The following is a 20,288-nucleotide window of genomic DNA, read 5'->3' on the forward strand; positions in this document are numbered from 1 at the left end:
ACACTTAGGGCAGAATCTAAAAGGAGTCCTTTCCATAGCTAAAGGGAAAGATGACCAGACCAAAAGGGTAAAGAGGGGAAAGGAGGAAAGACATACCGACAATATGGCCACCCCGACCCCACTCTCCCTACTGTACAGGTCGGCCAGAGGGCCCGACCACGTGGAAAATCCGGCCGCCCCGCAGTCTTCGTCGAAGATGTTCTTGTGACCCAAGTGACTTAACAGGGAATAAGCGACAAGTCGGTATAAGATAAACAATGTCTCTATTGTAAGAGCTCTGCTATAGGGCGACCAGTTATCTTTGGCGGAAAAAAAACATCTGAGGGACCTCGGCACGTGAGGGATTTTGGGTACACTATACGTCACGATAGGGATAGTGTTACAGACACGCCTATGCCGACGTCCCCTTTCGGTCCCCGAAAGACAAGATGCAATACTCCGCGGTTACCACTGGATGTCAGACTATATGCACAGCATGTGATTCTAAGCAGATTAACAAGCATCTGAAATGATAAATACTGGCAATCCTTGATGAAGGACTTTGAAAAAGTAGGGAAGTTAAGTTCAAACTCGGTACAAATCCATAAGACTCTTGAATATAAAACCAAAGGGCAGTCCCCAGGAGAGAGACTATCATAGCAAAGCAAAGAGTGGAAGAAACTCCAAACAAGCGGAGGGGAGTACCCAAAAAGAGATCCAGTGTACAAATATCTATCAAGAAATCCAGAAGTTCATCCGGGAGAGTGGCCAGCCAGAGTATATAAGAAAACAGACTGGATAATAAATTGTTTAGCTAAAGTGTTGAAACCCTGAGAAAAAGGGCCAATTCGTCGCTACATCCTTCCTAGGTTGATAAATTGAGCATCATTGAATTGAGTAATAACAGCTATGCTGTGACATATGTGCACAAACTTGATAAATTATAATCCAAAGTAGTTGATCACCCTCGGAAATATGAACGGATGAGGAGACAATTCACTGATTCAAACCTTCGACCAGTTGACTGCATAGAAACATCTGCAGTAAAGCATTAATAAACTGATACTTCACACAGATTCTTTTAGTACCCCCACATAATTTCCTTTCGTTTTATGACCTCCAAATTGCTTCAGACAACTTCACACGCAGCTATTATCTGGGCTCTTCCTGTATAGCTATGTTACTCCATTGGGCACATTTTAACCGTTCCTACAAGTCAGTGACTACTCAGCAACACAAGACATAGGTCCAAGGTGGTCTGTATTGTTTGTGGCTCATTTATCAAGTCCTGCAAATTAACTGACAATAATGCACAATACAAATATCCCTTTAGCCTATTAAATGACTAATTTGCCTCCTATGTATAAAATCCATCTGCAATACACTTCTAATATTCGAATAGCTCTGTGGCCTACTTTGGACATTTCCAGGAGCATGCAAGCTGAAAGACGCTTTTCTGCTGCAGGGACACACATAGGTAGATTTCTGCCAGCACATCCATAAGGATCCATGTGTCTCCTAGACAGATTAAGTTGCCTAACCTAATTGAGGAGATGTCAAAACTATAATTAGGGGTCATCATCTCAGGGTAATGTTCTGTATGGCAAACCAAGTTACTGTCCTACTTGCGCTTGCCGGGTAGACATAGTGACACACAGTCTATCTAAATAGTACAACCTTTCAGCAGCATGCAAGCCTGGGATGGAGGAGTCTCATGGGATTAGAGGTTTCCGAATGGGGGCGAAGCCCCTCCTTGGCCTAGACAGCTTGTGATCTCCATAGGGAACTGCAAGATCTATCAATACTAGGACAGCATGTAAAACCAGGCTCATCCCAGATTTTGGGTGGAGAGCCACCACTTCCCCCAATTTATTGACAGCTTGTGCACTTGATGAGGGTGCTGTGTGCACTTTTGGATCTTTAAACTAATTGCGAGCCTGCTACCCACAGTGAGGACAGCAATATGCATGGGGGTGGTCTCTGTGTTCTTCTCAAACGTAGACTACTAGTTTGCCTGGGAATTGGTGGTGTCCCATCATGTCAACTATGTAGGGTGCAGCAAGGTCCCCGAGCCAGGACAGTACGTGAGCAGATGGGAGAGTGTGCTTTGTCCTCTGCCAGAATTAGTTAAGCAGGGGATCCTTTCATCATATCGATTTCATCATATCGATTTCCTCTTGCCAATTTTCCCCCAGAGCGAATAACTAGATTGGACTCTGCTGCATTACAACAATCAAACTGATTTTGCCCAAAAGAGTAATAGAGGTACTGTTAGCACAGAGATAGTTTGTAGTTATAGCCAGTGTTTTACATGAATAATGCTGCGTCAGCTCCCTTACCTGACACGTAACCTGCACAGCGCACACTGGCTCCCCATCAGCAGCCACTGCTGGGGGGTCCTCACCGCGATCCGATGAAAGCAGAAGCTGCAACACACAAAGGCATGATGGTATCACTCAAAGAGAGCTCTTACAACTCAATTAATATATTTAGTAATATTCATCAAAATATTTTTGGAGAAGTAGAATTCGGCAAATGGTTCATAGCATTTATAGACATTCACTATATGAAGTACTCTGGTGAAAAATTTGGCTAACTCTCAGATTGCAAATAAAAGTGAATTTATAGAAATAGCACTCAAGGATTCAGCATGGAGTCCCTTAAAGAACACACGGAAGATTTCAAGAAAGGGATCTGCCTGTTGAAAAATTACATCAACGTATTCACCTTGACTAAACTAAACTCTTAAAGGGAAGTTATACATTTTTATGGTTGAAGAAATGATCACTTAGTTAACATCGCTGTTCATAGTTTGGTGTTAATTCCAGACAATTATCAATATAGTGGGTACTAATGTGGAGTGGCGTAATTGATAAATAACAATTGTTTGGCAGAACGTAGACGTCCATCAGCAGACAGTCTATTCAAGCACAGTTGACCACAATTACATCATGTTTCATATAATATATGAATACATTTCCACATACACATGCACTCTTATGTCTATACATCAATTTTAGCTAAGGCTTAGGCAGTTCTGTAGAAACAAAAGTAATTGGCAGTGCTAACTAATAAACCGGGATTAGTTGCATACCCATTAAATCATGGTAAATATGCATTAGGCACACTCAAAAAGATATTACGGCTTCAGAACTTGCTAGATCTTCTAGTCATCAGGCTAAGTTGAATCCAACAAAATGTACACCGGGCTCTTGAGATCACAGGTGAAAGGGTTAATAAACATTAGATGAATCAGTAAAAGCATGCCTAAATCTCAAGAGCCAAGGTCATATTACCTCTGCCTTATATGCTCTCCATCAGTGTCGCCAAGAACATGGATTTAGCATGAACTGTATATGCTCCATTGGCTATCAGTGTGCAGCTTTGTGAAGTTTATGACGCTCTGTGTGGTGCACAGGACAATCCACTGATAGTTACATAGTTCATGGTTAACACATTAGATATACTAGACACCAGCTGTGGCCCGCCTCCGATTACATCCTTTAAATAACAAGGTCAGAGAAAGCTAATCAGTTGGCTGAGCTTCCTCCACGTCAGCAGCCATTGATCATTTCAGTTTTAGGAAGAAACTAAGTAGTTAAGTGTCTGTACTCTGACCATCGCAGGATACTTTTGTTCTTGTCGCACATGGAGACCATAGCATGTGGTCACAGCATTATCAACCAGTACCTAAAATATAACCTTTCACTGTACAAGAATAGTGTCTCGAAAAAATGTTGATCTAATCTAGCTACCTAAAGCACATTTGTAGAGCATTCTGTTCGCACAAGTGGCCTGCTGCTGCTAAAGATACTGCTAATAATACTGCAGCCAGTTCTAAAGCGAGGGGTCTGGAACCTTTAGTCCTGCAGATGTTTTGAACTACAAATCCCATCATCCCAACCGTCAATGAAAATGGGCCATGGAAGTTGTAGTCCAAAACATTTGGAGAAACACATTTTCCAATCCTGCTCCAAAGCTATATTGAGAAAAACAGGTCTTGAGCAACTTCATAAAGCTGAGACAGTCTTCCAAGGCTTTTACATGCATAACTATTGGGTTTCAGAGTATGGGGGGGTGAGAGATCTGAAAATGTTCAACCACGTTATTCAGGAGGGAACAAAATGGGGTACTATTAATTGTTCAAGCATGTTCAAATCCAGACCAGCACAGCGTAAGCGAGCGCGAGCTAGCCAGCCACTCAATTAAGATATACCTAAACAGAGAGAACTTGATACCCTATACCATGGATCACCTATGGGGCCTTCAGCCAACACTCCAGCGCTGCAACATATCTTAACCAATCCAGCGTTGATAAACACCTGGCGTAAGGTCGAAACACGTGTCAACACCCATTCCTCAAAAGAACCTTGAAAAACCACAATGAAACACCAGAAAAATCTTGTATGGATCCTATTTATTATACTCAATTGAGATAACAGAATTATACATATAGAATTGAATGTACTAGCACCAAATGGACAAACACCAACCAAACCAATATTTGAACATAGGCTAAACGGGGGATCCTATGAGATTTGCGAGTTTCACGTTAAGATCCCACCCTGGAGGCAGGTTTGAAATGTAAGGGGTGGGAGGGTAAAGCCTTTTTACTCCTTCCATGAATGCCTTAATGACAGGGACTTTCCACCAGGACACCTTGCTTTGAGAAGTGGTGTATGCGGATCAAGCCGCTAGGTGAACCTTGATGAGATGAATACTAGATCGTAGTCTAGTAAGTGGAGCATGCAATGAAGACCTTTGAGGTCGTTTTAAATCGCCAAACTCAATGACTTCAGGAGCCAAGCTGGCAAGTTCATAGATTTAGGATGTGGGTGTAACATTGTCCCCCCGTGTTGGGTGAGCATGTTGGAGAGGCACAGGAGTTTACTTGGATCGCACATCGCCAGTTGGCGCAGATGCAGAAAACAAGGTTGTCTCGCCCACATAGGCGGAACGAGGATTAGAGTCCTGGTGCATTTTGTTCACCACCCTGCTCAGTAGCAGTGTTGGGGGAAAGGTGTAAGCAAATTTCCCAGACCAGCTCATCCACAGGGCGTTCCCCTTAGACTGTGATTGGGGAAACCTGGATGTGAAGTCTAGGCATTGTGTGTTTAGGTTTGTGGCAAACAAGTCTAAAGGAGGATGACCCTACAGGGAGAAGACGGTCTATAATTTCTCTGTTGAGCTGCCACTCGTGCTCCTCGGGTAGAGGATTTCTGCTTAGAGTGTCTGCTAGAGCATTAAGTTCCCCTGGAATGTGTTGAGAGACTAGGAACATGTTTCACTTGAGTGGCTACTTCCACATTTTTTTGGGGTATCCTGGACAGACTTGGAGTGTGTGCCTCCCTGCTTGTTTATGTAAAGCATGGCAGTGGTGCGATCTGTGAGGACTTGCACTGTCTGACCTACTAGCAGCTGAAAGGCTTGAAGGGCTTTGAGTGCAGTTAGTAGCTCCAACAGGTTGATGTGATTTTGGGCTGTGACAGCCCATGCGCTGTGTGGTGAAGGTAATGGGCTCCCCATTCGGAGAGTGAGGCATCTGTTGTGAGTATCGCTTGAAATGGCGGATTGCTTAAGGGTTTCCCCTTTAGCAGATTTTCTTTGGACCACCAGCGTAGTACTTGTACTAGGGTTGGCGAAAATAACCACTATATCATGCCACTGACCGATTGCCTGAGACCACTGTTTCACCAACGACTCCTGCATTGGGCACATCTGCAGCTGTGCGTGTGGTACTAGATAAATGCATGAAGCCCTCATCCCTAGCAGGCGCATTGCCAGCGTGCGTTTATTTGGCGACCAGCGAGATAATGAGGTATTTGCAGTAGCATGTTCTGAACTAGCCCCTCTTTTGTCTTTATGATAGCTCCTAGGAACTGTTGGGTTTGGCTTGGAACGAGGCTTGATTTCTTCTCGTTGATTGAAAACCCCAACTGGAAAAGAAGGTTGATAGTTCTTTGGGTATTTTGCTTGCAACTTTAAGGGGATTCCCCTGTTATGAGCCAGTCGTTCAGATATGGGAACACAGGATAGATTGTCTGCATGAGTGCGCCACCACTACTGCTAATACTTTGGTGAATGCCCTTGGAGCTGAGGCTTTGCCGAAGGGGAGCACCTTGAACTGGTAGTGTTGATTTGCTATTTTGAATTGCAGGAATTTTCTGTGTGCTGGGAACCTTCGAAATATAAAAGTATTCATCTTTCATATTAAATGTTGCCATGTAGTCCTTTGTTTTAGAAGGGGGGTTACCTCCTGTAATGTTGTCATGCAGAACTTTTGTGGCTGGACATATGTGTTTGCAGGATGCAGGTCTAGGACAGGGCGCATTGTAAGGTCTTTCTTTGGTACAAGGAAGTAAATTGAATAGATACCCTTGTTTACCTGGTTTGCCGGGGCGATTGCTATAGCGTCCTTTTCCAGCGGTGGCTTGACCTCTTCAAGTATAATGCGTAGTTCCTCCTGCATTGTTTGTCTACGTCTTGGCGAGTGGTTGGATGGTCTCTGTATGAGCACTATAAAATAGCCTCCTGCCACGGTGGAGAATACCCACTTTTTTTTTAGGTGATCCCCCCCCCGCCTCCCATGCGTAGGTGAATTGAGAAATGCAACCTTCTACTGGAGAGGCATGGGAGAGCACCTTGAGCGAGTCGCCATTGCTTTGGAAGGGGGGGGGGGGGGTGGAGCCTCTGGCTGTGTAAGTTCTGCCTCTACTCCTGGACCTTCTGTGTCCACTTTGAAAATTCTGCTGGGAGGACTACCCCTGCGAGGAACCCTAAGATGACGTTTGTACACCCAGACTATAGTTCGAGGAGAATTTAGAACTGTGTCCTTAATCGGCGTGTATTAAACCCGCCTCTTTGAACAAAGGGTTTGTTAGTTAGGTGTCCCAGGGACTAAAGGATGTCGTACTCTTCTTTAGCACTTTTCAGTGCGTCCTCGACTGCTTTCTGAAATAACGCATTTAGTACAATTGGCATATTGTGTAGGATGGCTCGAGTTTCCAGCTTAAAGCCGGATTGTCTTAACCATGCATGGCGCTTAATAAGAGTACCCTCTGCTACTATACGGCCTGCATTATCTGCTGCGTCCAGAGTATTTTTCAGGATGCATTTGGCCACCTGCTTACCCTCAGCCACTGTGTTCAGGAAATGTGATTTAAAAGGCTCTGGGACAGAGTCGATCTGTTGTGGCCAAGAGAGTGCTGTTATATTGTGGTAAGTGGTAAGAATATTAGCTATTCTTAGTTGGTATGCAGCCGAGGAAGCTACTTTCCTGCCCAGTGCATATATCTTTTTGCTCGCCTTATCAGAAGGGGCTTCAGCAGAGCCTAAGGGCATGCCAGCCCTCTTTCTTGTGGTAGTTACAATGAGTCAGGCTTTAATTGACCCCTGATGTGTAAGGGGTCGGAGGGGGCTGGCCTGACATTCTCAATACAGGGGTTAACTGCCCTCATAAGGATTGGTTTCAGTTTGACTTCTACACAGTCTTTGTCCACCTGTGCCTCTTGTGTATCGATTTACAAATGTTCGGCAGCTTTTAGGAGGAGCTCATTATACTGCAGCCGATTATCCACAGGGGAGTCAGCCAGGGGGTTGGTCATGGTGGTGCGGATATTGTATGATGTAGACCTCGTTGTCATCAAAATACTGGTCTGTGTCATTTAGGTCCCCTTGGTCTCCTAGTGAACCAGGATCTTGCGAGCCTGAAATGTCAATGTAATAGAAATCCTGGGAAGTGTCCTGCTAGGTGCTGGGTGGTGTCTAGTCGTGTTTATTTGGCAGCAGGTTGGTCTTTAGCTGCCTCCCCTTGTGAGGGCCCTTGAAGGTTGGACAGTTCATCAGGGTGAAGATCAAAGAAGTCTACAAAGCATGACATTCATTGCATTATGTAGGGGTCCATTGGGTGGAGCTTGGAAAACCTGAGGGACCAGGGTTAGAGATACTCTGATGTAGAGGGTTGTTTATGCTGCATGGCCCCTTAAAGGAAGAGAGGGCAAGAGGGGGAGAGTAGGAGAGGGGGGAAAGGGGGACAGAGAGAGAGAGAGAGAGAGAGAGAGAGAGAGAGAGAGAGAGAGAGAGAGAGAGAGAGAGAGAGAGAGAGAGAGAGAGAGAGAGAGAGAGAGAGAGAGAGAGAGAGAGAGAGAGAGAGAGAGAGAGAGAGAGAGAGAGAGAGAGAGAGATATATCCTTAGATCTTGAAATGGAGGATTCAGAGAGCTGGGGCGTCGAAGATTTTGAATTTATCGATGCCTTGGACTTAGTGTCGGGGGCATGTTTTTTAATAAGCTCCCTCATTTTAGAGCTATTGGAAAGGGCTGTCGAAGCATCTTTCAAAGCACCCTATTTGCGGTGTCGGGAACAGACTTTGACATCTGTTTTATCGCGATGGCCCAAAGGACAGGGATTTTGTGGGCCTTCCCCTCGACACTGCGTGTGCCTCAACTGTCGACGAAGCGGTCGACTGTCGGCCGTGGGGTGTGTACTTTGTGTGAGTGCCTGAGCTGCCAGGTGTCGTCTCACTAGCAGAACCGCCGGCCTGCCTGATTGAGTCAGGGGCTCACATGTGGGAAACCATCAGGTCCCAATCGCCGTCAGCGTCACTTAGGACGCCAAAGCTGCCATCGCTAGAAGCTCCCTCCACATCCATAGCGGCTTTTCTCTGCATGGCGTGATGGGCCCAGGGCTTCATTTTATAGCCTTTAGTGTCTTGGGCCAAAAGAAGTTTGCAAAAGTTGCAATATATTTTGGGGTGGTCCCTAGGTAGACAGAGGTTACACACCTTGTGTGAGTCCTTCCAGGGAAAAATCCTGTTACAGGAAGGGCAAAATTTAAAGGGTATGTTTTCCATAATACGGAAGGGTGGCAGCCCGGCGATGGTAAAGGAAGAATAGGGAAATAAACATTCTCTAAAGGAAAGAAACTTATGACCTCCACTCACTCTCCCTACTGTGAAGGGCTGAGGCCCGTTAAGGCCTAAGTAGGCTGCAGTAAAAGTTCATTGAGACGGTACAAGTAGTCGTCTTAGACAATGAATCTGTTCTTGTAAGCCATCGCTGAAGATTTTATGGTGGTACGGCCATCGAAAGGAAAGAAAGAAATCCAATTTTAAACTTGTATAGTTAAAGGCAATAGCTAGAAAGAAGGAACCCTGCAACTTGTTTCCGACTATGACGGCAGAAAAAAACAATCTGAGGGACCTTGACGCGTGAAGGACCATGAGCACAGTGGACGTCACACTAGGGATAGTATTACTGACACGCCCAGTTGACGTGCCTTGTCGAGTTTTGAAAACAAAAAATGTAATACTCCGCGACTACCACTAGATGACGGCCTACACATAGCATGTGAGCATGTGAACTAAGCAGATACACAAACCTCTGAAATATATATATATATATATATGTATATATATATATATATTTGTTCTTTTATAACACGCCTAATACCAAGTTGCCGCTAAGCTATCCTTCCTCCCCGGGCGCAGCAGGTGCTATTTATACCTTCAATGACATCAACCTCGAGATGGAGGCCCTTGAGGGACATTGAGTCGACCGCGATGACGCACAGCGCCCACTGCCGAAATGATTTTTTCCAAAGCTGGAAAGGAAGACATCTAAAGATGAGGAATACATGGGAGGACACAATCTATTCGAAGTAGGTCTTGGACTGAGGAAATATTTCTTTGGACTTTTGTTGACAGACACGCACCCTTATTTAGTTTGGTTAGTTAGGGGAATATCCCTGTAGCAATAGTCTGAGTTATGCATTTTTCCTATTTAAATAAAATTAACACTGTGTTCTCATGGTGTGGCCTGGGTTGAGTATAGAGATGCTCACTTAAGCTTTCAGTAAGAGGCATATTAAAGGTGAATGGATCTAGGGGCATGGCCTGAACTTTGTATCAGGTTCTACGATCCCACGAATGACAGCAGATATCACATGGGTGATAACACACAACTAATGACACCAGGATATGTTTAAAAGGGTTTTACAAACAAAAGTGCATGGATATTGGTTCAGGGGGGCTGTAACAAAGAGTCTTGGGAATCGTAGTCTTTGAACTCAGGATTATAAACTAAGGCTAGCAAACAAAAAGACATTGAGAATGTTCCAGACAGGAAGGTTTTTTGTTTAGGCCGTGCTGGCATTCAGCCTATCATTTCTCTTGTGGCCCACACGGCACCTCCAGTTCCATGGGAATTTGGGGCACAAAAGGTCCTCCCTTTACTAGGGCTATCTTTCTCTCTGTCTTTTACTCAGGGATGTGGTGCCCTACTTCCCCTTCCACACCCAGGAATGTAGTGCCCTGGTCAGTCGCCCGCACCTAGGGATGTAGTGTCCTGCTTACTAAGCTGCACCCAGGGATATAGTGCCCTGCTCACTCCCTCTCTTCACTGTAGAACACGGCCCTCTTCCGTTTTCCCCAGGCCATCCTCTTCTGGGGCCAAAGTCTCTGTCGCACGCTCTACTTTTCATCCCACCATTCTCTTGGAGTCCCTTTACTTTGGTCTCCAAGGGATTTACTCTTCTCAATGGAAAACACCCCCACTTCTGGGGTCCCAAAGGCTCACCTCTTCTTCAGAGTAGCATTCCCCGCTTCTGGGGCTACAGGGGGCTCTGCCTCACTGGAGTAGACTACACTTTAGACATTCAGTGGGACTCTGCCCCCCCCCTTCATGACGAGACCACACTTTTGGGGTTCAGGAAGGGAGGGGAAGGTCTTCTTCCCCCTCACTGGAGCAGACCCCTCTTCTGGGGTTTAGGCAGCTCTTACAACCCTCACTTGAGAACACTGTTCTTCTGGGGTTCAGGCAGCTCTTATACCCTCACGGGAGCATACCCCTCTTCTGGGCTTTAGAGGCTCCCCTGCTGTGTTGCTATCCGGCTTCTTCAGCAAACTCCTCTCCTCAGCTCCCAGCCAAAATGACACAGTGTCTTAGCTCCCGTTATAAAAACCCTCACTGTTCTCCCATTCTCTGAGGCAAACTTTTTAACAGATGGGATGATTGCATTCCTATTCCACGGATAATTGGATCAGTATGTTCCTTTTAGTTCCAGGGAAAGGAAGCCTTTAAAAGGCTTTCCACCATCTTGGATTTCTTTCAGTTGGTTAGCAAGTGCTAGCTGGAGATGGTTTTTGTTAGCTTCCCCATCTCCTTAGCAGCCTTTCCCTTTTGATACAAAGGGACGACTAGCTGGCAGCAGTACAGCATGGCTAGGACTGCTGCTCTGCAGAGAAAAAACAGCCATATATAGAGAAGTTGCATAGCACCTGTCACAAAGACCACAGTTCGCAACCAATTAAAAGTAATATAGCTCTTCAATTACTGACATTCTGGCCCAATGTCAACTTTCCACTGAAATGCATTTTAGGGACCAGAAATTAATATGGTCATTACTGAACCCAAAGAAGTTAAGAGGAGTTACAGTTTGGGAGATGGGGGAGAGGGCCTGGGAGGTCTGCAAAAGGCTAGAGTGGCCTCTAACAGCGCTATGGGTCCATATGATTAGGTAGATCTGCCCAGGTGTCCAGACTGAAAAGCTTCAGCTGAGTAAGGACAGTTGGGGAAGCTGCTTTGAACCTCATGGAGCATTCTCAAGGTAGAATAGTGTGCAAGGAAGAGACAGAGCTTTCACGCAGAAGGTTGGAAGAAAAGCAGTCGTATTTGAAGCCTGGATCGAACATTCTGATTCTCAGCCACTCAGTATAGTGGATTTCAAAGGAATTCCAGGCACTATTAGCCAGTACTGACTCAGAATTCCTCATTTCTGATCAGCTGGGCATATCGGAAGGTTCATGGTGCCTGCTTCCCTCTCCCTCTTACCTGCTGTCTGCCACAGCGCCACTCCCTGGCTCCACTCCACAACCTGACTCATTCTTCCATGGTCGAGGCAGGTGGGCTGCTCCTCCCAGCTTCCCAAGGGCTGCATTTATCCACAAAAACACATTTCAAAGAAAACAGTTGGCATCAGAAATAGCAAGAGAATGGAAAGTGCTTTTCTACTTCATACACCATGAAGGTGGCAGGGAAGCAGGAAGAGGGCAGATAGTTGAGAGTGAGGAGTGGTGGGTCATGGCTGCGGTGAGAGGCAACAGTGGGTGGTTGTTGATGTGTGCAGGTGGGGGGTGATGGAAGCCAACAGACATGGCTGGTCAGGGAAGTAGTGGCGAAGTAGGGAGGCAGAAGAGAAAAGCCCACATTCTGTGCCACTTGAGTGGGCAGTGCTTCTTGCTTGAGTGCTAATAGAAAATGTATCTCAACTGATCAGACAGAGCTGATAGGATCTCAAGGGAGACATTCTCTGTCAAAAACATAATATCTCATGACGTAAGCAAGTAATACAGTCTAAACCAAAGATATAACAGACACTTAATCATTCTGTCAGCCAGTACTTTATTCGGGTCCAAAGGCTCTGCAGTATGCTTGGGTTATCCACCTAACCTGAACACTACATATTCCTCTGCCCAAGCCCACTTCATTCCTCACAACGCTGCGGAAGGGCCGTCACGGGCCCACACTGCCGTCTTCTGCAGTCACAATAGAACTGAGGGTCCAGACATCTCGAAATCACAACTTTAATACTGCCCAGCATAGTCCCTCTGGTCTGCAAGATGAGCCATTTACGAAGCGTACCATCAGGTCAAGCCCACGTCGCCCCCTCTGCCTGGCAACTGTCCCACTTTCTTGCCATATTTCATGGGCTCATGACCTGCCCCACAACTATGCAACCACGAACCTGGCTTGCTGCCTACTCCCCCGGCATCCTTCCCTCCATTTGTCCAGCGCAGAAACATTAACCTATGACAGAGAACTAGCCAAGTGCAGTCCAGTGCCCACACAGGTCCTATAAGTGCTGGAGACACCTGCTACACAGAGCACACACCCTAAACTCACCCGGGCTGCTTACCGAACTGTCTTCACCCATAGTAATGCTAAAAATGTACCATATACTGCGCCTCATGATAAATGCCTCACAAAAAATAAACCTGACTTGCACTACATTTGCTGCCGATAGCCTGGCAAAAAAAGGACAACGCACCGAGAAGGTTTCATACAGCCCTGCCATTAATGTGTTTCGCTCGTTGATCAATGATCTACGCTATGCCAAGAATGTTTCATGCCCTGTGATTTATGAGCAAAGCCTTGCTGAAAATGTTACCTGTACTGCAAAGGAGACTAAGCCCTCCTGGCAGAAATTCTATTTCCCCAGTTGACTTTGCCTTATGCGCCATCAACAGATCGGCTTCAAATGCTGCCTACCCCCTCTATGATGCTCAAAACCCTGCTGAGAATGTTACTTTCCCTGTAAACTATGCCCTAGGTTTCTTGACTGATACCACCAGCCCACCTAAAAATGCAATATGCCCTGTGACTGATGCGCTTAGCGCTGCGTCCATCGCTACTTGCTCATAATTGTAAATAAAAGCCCTACGGTCAATGCCTTCAGCCCCAAAAACACAATCAGCCCACATAAATCCAATCCCTCCATGCCCTCTCTAAACATTGCCTTGCTCAACATCCGCTCCCTACCAACCCATGCGCTTGATATTCACAGCCTCATAACAGGCAATCTGGTTGCCCTGGCCAACTCCCTCAACGTGATTGGTTTCAGCGACTGCCTCAGCTTTCTCACCTATGCCACAGGTCGCAGCCTGGACTGGGTTGCAGACCTCAACTGCCGGGTCACTATTGGACCCAATTCACCCTGCCCATGGTCCGGCAACCACAGTATTGCCTTTTCTTTTTTTTAATAACACATTTTATTGTATTTTCTTATTAGTTGAAAACAACAACAAACAGTACATAAAAAACACATACATGCAGCATGGGCTATTACAATTTGCTACACGGCTTTGTGTTCAGCTTTTCAGCTCTCTGTGAGTCATTACATCACTTGTGCAGTTCACAGCCTATCCGCGCACAACGTTGTCTAGCAAGATACAGCTTCCTCATCATCAAGTCTGTTCCCACTTCTGCCCGATTTTATGGGCTTTTCTGGGGCAGCCTCTGGCTGTGTACACTCGGTGCTCCATTGCTATGCATGCGTCCACATATGGTACCCATTGGTCATATTGAAAGATAACATCGGAGCACCATAGTTGTGCAATGTGGCTCTTGACCAAGCAAGTAGCTTTCGAAAGCAAAGGTTTTTAAAAGCGGGTCATTTCCACCTTCCTCTTCAATCCCCAATATTATCAACTTAGGCTCTCTAGGGATGGATCGGCTCATAACCGCCGAAAGCCTATCGGAGCATCTCTGCCAGAATGGTTGGATTTGCAGGCATTCCCATAGAATGTGGAAGAAGGTGCCCTCCTCCTGTTGACGGCGCAGGCAGTTGCAATCCTTGATTCTGCCCCAGCGATGGAGTGTTACTCGTGGATAGTATACTCTGTGTAGAACTTTTAGTTGTATAAGCCTGATCCTAGCTGATATTTCAGTTTCCCGGGGGTACATTAAAGTTGTGGTCCAGTCTTCAGGCAGCAATGGGCCAACATATTTTTCCCATTTGGATTTCAAACTACAAAGTTCTGGAGTAGCAAAAGAGGAGATTGCATTATACATGACAGATGTGGTTTTAATGTTCACACTGTCTAAAATAATATTTCTCTCTAAAGGTGTACATTCAGATACATTGGAGAGATCTGGTATATGTGTTCGTATTGCATGAGACAACTGCGTATAATGGTACTGCTCAGTTACTGGGAGGTCAAAACGGGCTGACTGGTCTGCAAAGGGTACAAGTCTGCCTTCTTTTATCACATCACTGATTTTCGATATACTAGCACGCTATTGCCTTCTTGATCCCTCACTTCAAGCACACCAAACTCATCATCATATCCCTGCCACCCTCACTGGCACGCAGCTTGTGCAAACTCACCGAAGATCGCATCCTACCGCCTTCTTAGTGCTCTCAAACGGGAGCACCTCAGCTCACATGACCCTAATGTACTAGCATAGTTATAAACTATGACCTTAATAGTCGCAGTAGACACTATTGCCCTGCAGCGCCACAAAATGCCAAAACCACTGGACAAATCAACTCATGGTTCACCTCAACCTCTTGAACTCCGGAAAAACAAGACTCACTGAAAAAAACTTGAGGCTAGTATTCGTAAGGGCCTCCAAGGTGTACAAACAAGCTATCATTCATGCCAAATCCACTACTTTCAACTCTAGAGTAACCAATGCCAAATCCAACACCAGATAAGTATTCACCATTCTCAGGGAACTTGAAACTACATCAGCTCCCCCTACCAAACTCGCCAAAGAAAGCATGGTGCACCAATTTACAAAATGCCATGCTCCTCAAAATTAATGCTCTACACAAAATAATCCCAGCCAAACCATCCATCCTGAAATCTTCTTACCTGGCCCCAGCCTCCGCTACACCCCACACGGATACCAGCCTTGGCCCTCCCCACTATTTGCCGGAAGTCCTAGATATCTTAAAGAACTTGAAACCTTCGAGATGCAAAAGGGATGTATGCTCAGCCTTTATTATCAAAGAATGCACGGAAGACCTAGCACCCGTTATCACTACCTTCATTAATGCCTCATTTGCTGCTGGCACAGTGCCCTCCAGCCTTAAGGAAGCCTGGGTTCTCCCCCCTCTAAAGAAAACCTCCCTAGACCCAGCCATCCCAAACAACTACCGGCCTATCACTACTGTCCCCTTCCTTCTAAAAATATTGGACAGAGCCGCCCATGTCCAAATTCAGCACCACTTGGAAGCAAATCACATCTTGGGAGCTCACCAGTCTGGATTCCACCCAGGCCATGGCACTGAGTCAGCACTCCTCAACCTCAAAAGACAGCTGGACGAGATCAGGGATGAAGGGAAACCTGCCCTTCTTCGCCTTTTAGATCTGTCAGCAGCCTTTGATTTAATGGATCATAAAGTCCTATGCCACCATCAAACCACTTCTGCCTTGTTCTCACCTGAAGCCACAACCTAGATCTCCTCCTTCCCAGAGGGCAGAACAATAACAGTGTTCTCTGACAACACCAGTGCCCCACCGCGTTGCTGTAAATTTCACTGAGTACAAACGAGAAGTGACTGAATTTATTTGACCAATAATTGTAGGTAATGTGGTATATGTGTAGTGCATAATAGGTGGGGTGTGGGTTAAGGGTATAAGTTAGGGTAGGGAGGGGTAAGAGGGAGCTGCAGGGGCTCCCCCCTCATTAAAAAAAAAAAGTAGGAAAAGATAAAAAATTAATTTTGTTTTAGGTTAAATAAATTCGGTCATATTCCAAGATGGCCGCCGGGGCAGAAAGACGCGCCTTACTTAGCACCAATCCGAGGACAAAAAGCACCCCCAACTGCGGCCGACCACCCCCCGGGACACACCGTGGAAGCTGGGGAGAGAATCGCCGCAGGGGAGAGCGCGAGTAGAGGCTGCATCACATCAAGGAGCCACCCCTCCCCCACCGAGCACGCAGCGCGCCTTGAGTATACAGCGAGAGGGAGAGGCCGGGACAGGGACCTGTCTGCGGACGGCGGACGGAATACCCAGGCACAATGACACTCACCCGCCGGGAAAAGGATCCAGCAGCAAAGAAAAGAACCTGCCCGAAGCGAAGCGAAGGAGCCGCGGGCGGACCGTGCCTGGCCCGCCCCTCCTAGCAAGCGCACTCTGCGCCTGAGAAAGTACCAGCGACAGGAGCGGAGGATCAGGAGGCCATACCCAGACTATGCAGCGTCTAGGCCCCCGGAGCCGCGGAAACACGCGTAGGAGGAATCGTACGGCCCAAGGACTAAAAACCCACAGCGGGTAGCACAACAGGCTCCCCCCCCACCCGCAAAGAGGCACCCCCAAAAGACATACTCGGCTCTTAGGGGGCATATCCCCATACACCTCAGCCGTTGGCAGTTTGACGGGGAAGCCACAGGCACAGGGTCAAGGACTTTTCCCATAGACCCCCTGACAGCGGTGGGGGCGACGAGGCAAGTGGTACCCGGAGGGTGAAAGGCCAATAAGGAAGAAAGCAATTTAGCCCGAGGCACACTATCAACCAAGCACATCCCGCCACATCAAGAAGACAACACAGGAGCACCCAAGGCACAATCAAGCTGCCAAGGAACAAATAATCCCAGCGAGTACCTCACATCGTAAGGGCAATGTCCAAAGCAAAGGGGAAAGGGGGTGCGACGCAACTAAACCAGCAGTCAGCTAAACAAGACCCCAGCATAATCCAAATGTGGGCGTCAGATACCCCCATAACCACCAGAGGAAGACCGCAGGAAGACCCACCGGTGGACTCCATCCCCCCCCAACGCAAGTAGCCAACCCCCATCAAGGGACGATATGCACGCCTGGTTCGTAGAGCTGCAAGACAAACTCATGTCGATGGTTCAAGACCAATTTGCCACGATGAGAAACAACATGAAACAGGTGGTTCAAGACCTAAGGCAAGATGTAGCCAAACTGGAAGAAAGGACAGACACGTTAGAGAAAATTGTGCAAAACGTTGACGAAGAATCACAGCAAATTAGCGAAGCCCAGGAACACCCTGTGCGATTAACCCACAACTTAGAAATCCAATGTGAGGACCTAGAAAACAGATCACGCAAGTCTAACATCCGCATAAAAAACATGCCCGAGTCCGTGCTGGACAAAGATTTTAAGAATGCGGTACAGGAAGTGTTCAGGGACTTAATTGAAGCACAAGAAGCGGACAACATTTGGATCGACAGGATACACAGAGTTGGCCCGAAAAGAACTGGCGCCCCTGGGGAAAGACCTAGGGACGTACTGGCAGCCCTCATATCGTACCCGCAGAAAGAACTTATACTGAGGAGAGCGAGGCAGGTAGACCACATTAGGATGAATGGGGCAGACATAAAACTTTACCAAGACCTGGCATCCGTGACGCTACTAAAAAGAAGGGAAATGGCACCACTAATAAAAGAGCTGATCGCAAAAGAAATAAGGTACAAATGGACATTCCCCTTTGGCCTGCTATTCGAGTGGGAAGGGAAACAAAGGAGTGTGACAACTTGGGAAGAAGGGCTCCACATCATGGACATACATGCAGAGGAGGAAGGAGACAGGGGCATCAAAGCTAAAAGGGAACTGCATAAGAGACCGAGAGGCTGGGAGGTGGTTCGGCAAAAAAGGAAACCAATTGGGAGGGGGAATCCCAAACCGGCAACAGCGGAAGAGAAGAACACCCGTACAGGACGATGACAGGGGACATCCCCAGACTTTGGAACTGGTAGTGGCACTCTACAAAGGAACTCGGAACAAGTAATTCCCAGCAGCCCGGCAGGGGATCAGGTACGAACACGCAGAAGGTCTGAGGAATATGCGGGGTTTAGGACTCCCCGCAAAAGTTAACCCGAGTCCACAGAGGGCAGGGAGCGATAGGCGCAACGCCCTAGCATCCATAGGTACCCGGGCCCTCCTCGGGCTCAAAGTTGGTTGTTTGTTTATTATGGGGGGGGAGTTGGGAAGTTGGGGGGGGGGATGGGGAGCCTACTCCGGAAGACAACCGGGATCACAGCACTCGGGCTCACATGATACCTGATCTTGGTCAACTGCAATGGGGAAAATCAGAATATTAACGTTAAACGTTAGGGGCCTGAACTCCCCAGTGAAGAGGAAGAAAATAGAGAATTTGCTTAAGAGGGAGAAGGCAGACATATTACTCCAGGAAACACATATAAGAGCACAAGACAGAGGGAAGGTCTCACTCAGAGGGTACAATGTACTGGCACAATCGAACGCCACTGAAAAGAGAGCGGGGGTTCTAATTGCCATGCGGGGGGAAGGGACACAACACTAATAGATAAGCAGACAGACAGGGAGGGGAGGATGGTGCTCGCCAATGTACGGCTAGAGGGCCTTAAGCTCGCCCTGGCATCGATATACGCGCCAAACACGGGTCAAGACGGATTCATGCGAGATGCAATGGGAAAATTGGAGGGGTTTGCGAAAGGAGAGATCATACTGGGGGGCGACCTCAACATGGCATGGCAACCGCAATTAGATAGAAGCTCAGGGGGACCACTAAATCAAGGGGCCCCATCCAGACATCTCAAACAAAAAATGGATCAAATGGCGTTGTGTGACGCGTGGAGGGAACTGAAGGGTCCAAACAAAGGCTACACATACTATTCACATGTCCATAATACGATGTCCCGAATAGACTATATCTGGGTGTCGGTGGGAATCCTGGGCAAAGTGCAGGGGATGGAACTAGGCCCTATCGCAATATCGGACCATGCCCCACTCTGGCTGGACGTACAGACCCCAGGGAAGGGGGGGTGGGGTTTGGCGCTGGAGACTCCCACAGGATCTCCTTTTAGACCCAGTGACTAGACAAGCAATTAGAGACAAGATTGCAGAATACTTCGAGCAAAATGACACAGGGGAGGTCCCATTGAGTACGGTGTGGGAGGCGTTCAAAGCAGTCACCCGGGGACACATGATAGCTCTGAAAGCCACCAAGGACAAACAAAGGTATGGATGGGAAAGAGAACTAGAAAATAAACTCACTGATATACGAGAGGAACTACTAATACACCCTACCAAAAGCCTTAAGAAAACATTGAGACATACGCAAGGGCAACTGGAAATGCTCCGCAATAAAAACGCAGAGATATCCCACCTCTACCTTAAGCAGAGATACTTTATCAAAGCAAACAAGGCAGATAAACTCCTTGCGAGACTACTCTTCACAAAACATAAATCATTAACCATATTAAACATTAAAGACGCACAAGGCGAACCCCAAACACGCACTAAGGACATAGGGGAGGTATTCAAGACATTCTACCAAAAACTATACGCGACCGAGCGCCCAGACGAAGGCAACCAAAACAAATTTCTGCAGTCTCTCCCCATTCCTAAGCCAAACTACTCTCACTCGACGCCGAAAAAGCTTTTGACCGGGTGGAATGGTCCATACCTTTCAAAACGCTAGAGCATATGGGGTTTGGGGAACAATACATAAAAATGGAGAACAATACAAAAAATACATAAAAATGGTCAAAGCCAACTATAATTCCCCATCAATAAGGATAGCGGTCAACGGAGAAATCTCAGACAGGGTGGAGATTACCAGGGGGACAAAGCAAGGATGCCCATTATCTCTTCTCCTACATGCGATATTCCTAGAACCAATACTAATGAACATTAGGGAAACCACCCAAATAAAGGGACTAGAGATGGCAGGCAGACAACATAAGCTAATAGCTTATGCAGACGACATGCTCCTAGCCCTGGAGGATCCTGGAAAGTCTTTAACACACACACACTACAGGAATTGGAGGCGTTTAGGGAGATATCAGGCCTCAAAA

The 20,288-nt window shown here is 46.9% G+C and overlaps 1 protein-coding gene across 3 annotated transcripts in view; it reads right to left on the reverse strand.

The window, feature by feature from the left end:
* The window catches only part of ARHGAP33 (Rho GTPase activating protein 33), a 1,138,731-nt gene that overhangs the window by 501,292 nt on the left and 617,151 nt on the right, over positions 1-20,288 (reverse strand). For all 3 annotated transcript variants that reach the window (XM_069604876.1, XM_069604877.1, XM_069604878.1), the window contains one exon: positions 2,319-2,405. In XM_069604876.1, coding sequence (XP_069460977.1) covers positions 2,319-2,405 — 87 coding nt within the window. The remainder of the gene's footprint in view (positions 1-2,318; positions 2,406-20,288) is intronic.

The sequence above is a fragment of the Ambystoma mexicanum genome, chromosome 1p (assembly GCF_040938575.1).
Source record: "Ambystoma mexicanum isolate Mex_15411 chromosome 1p, UKY_AmexF1_1, whole genome shotgun sequence".
In the NCBI taxonomy this organism is placed as follows: Eukaryota; Metazoa; Chordata; class Amphibia; order Caudata; family Ambystomatidae; genus Ambystoma; species Ambystoma mexicanum.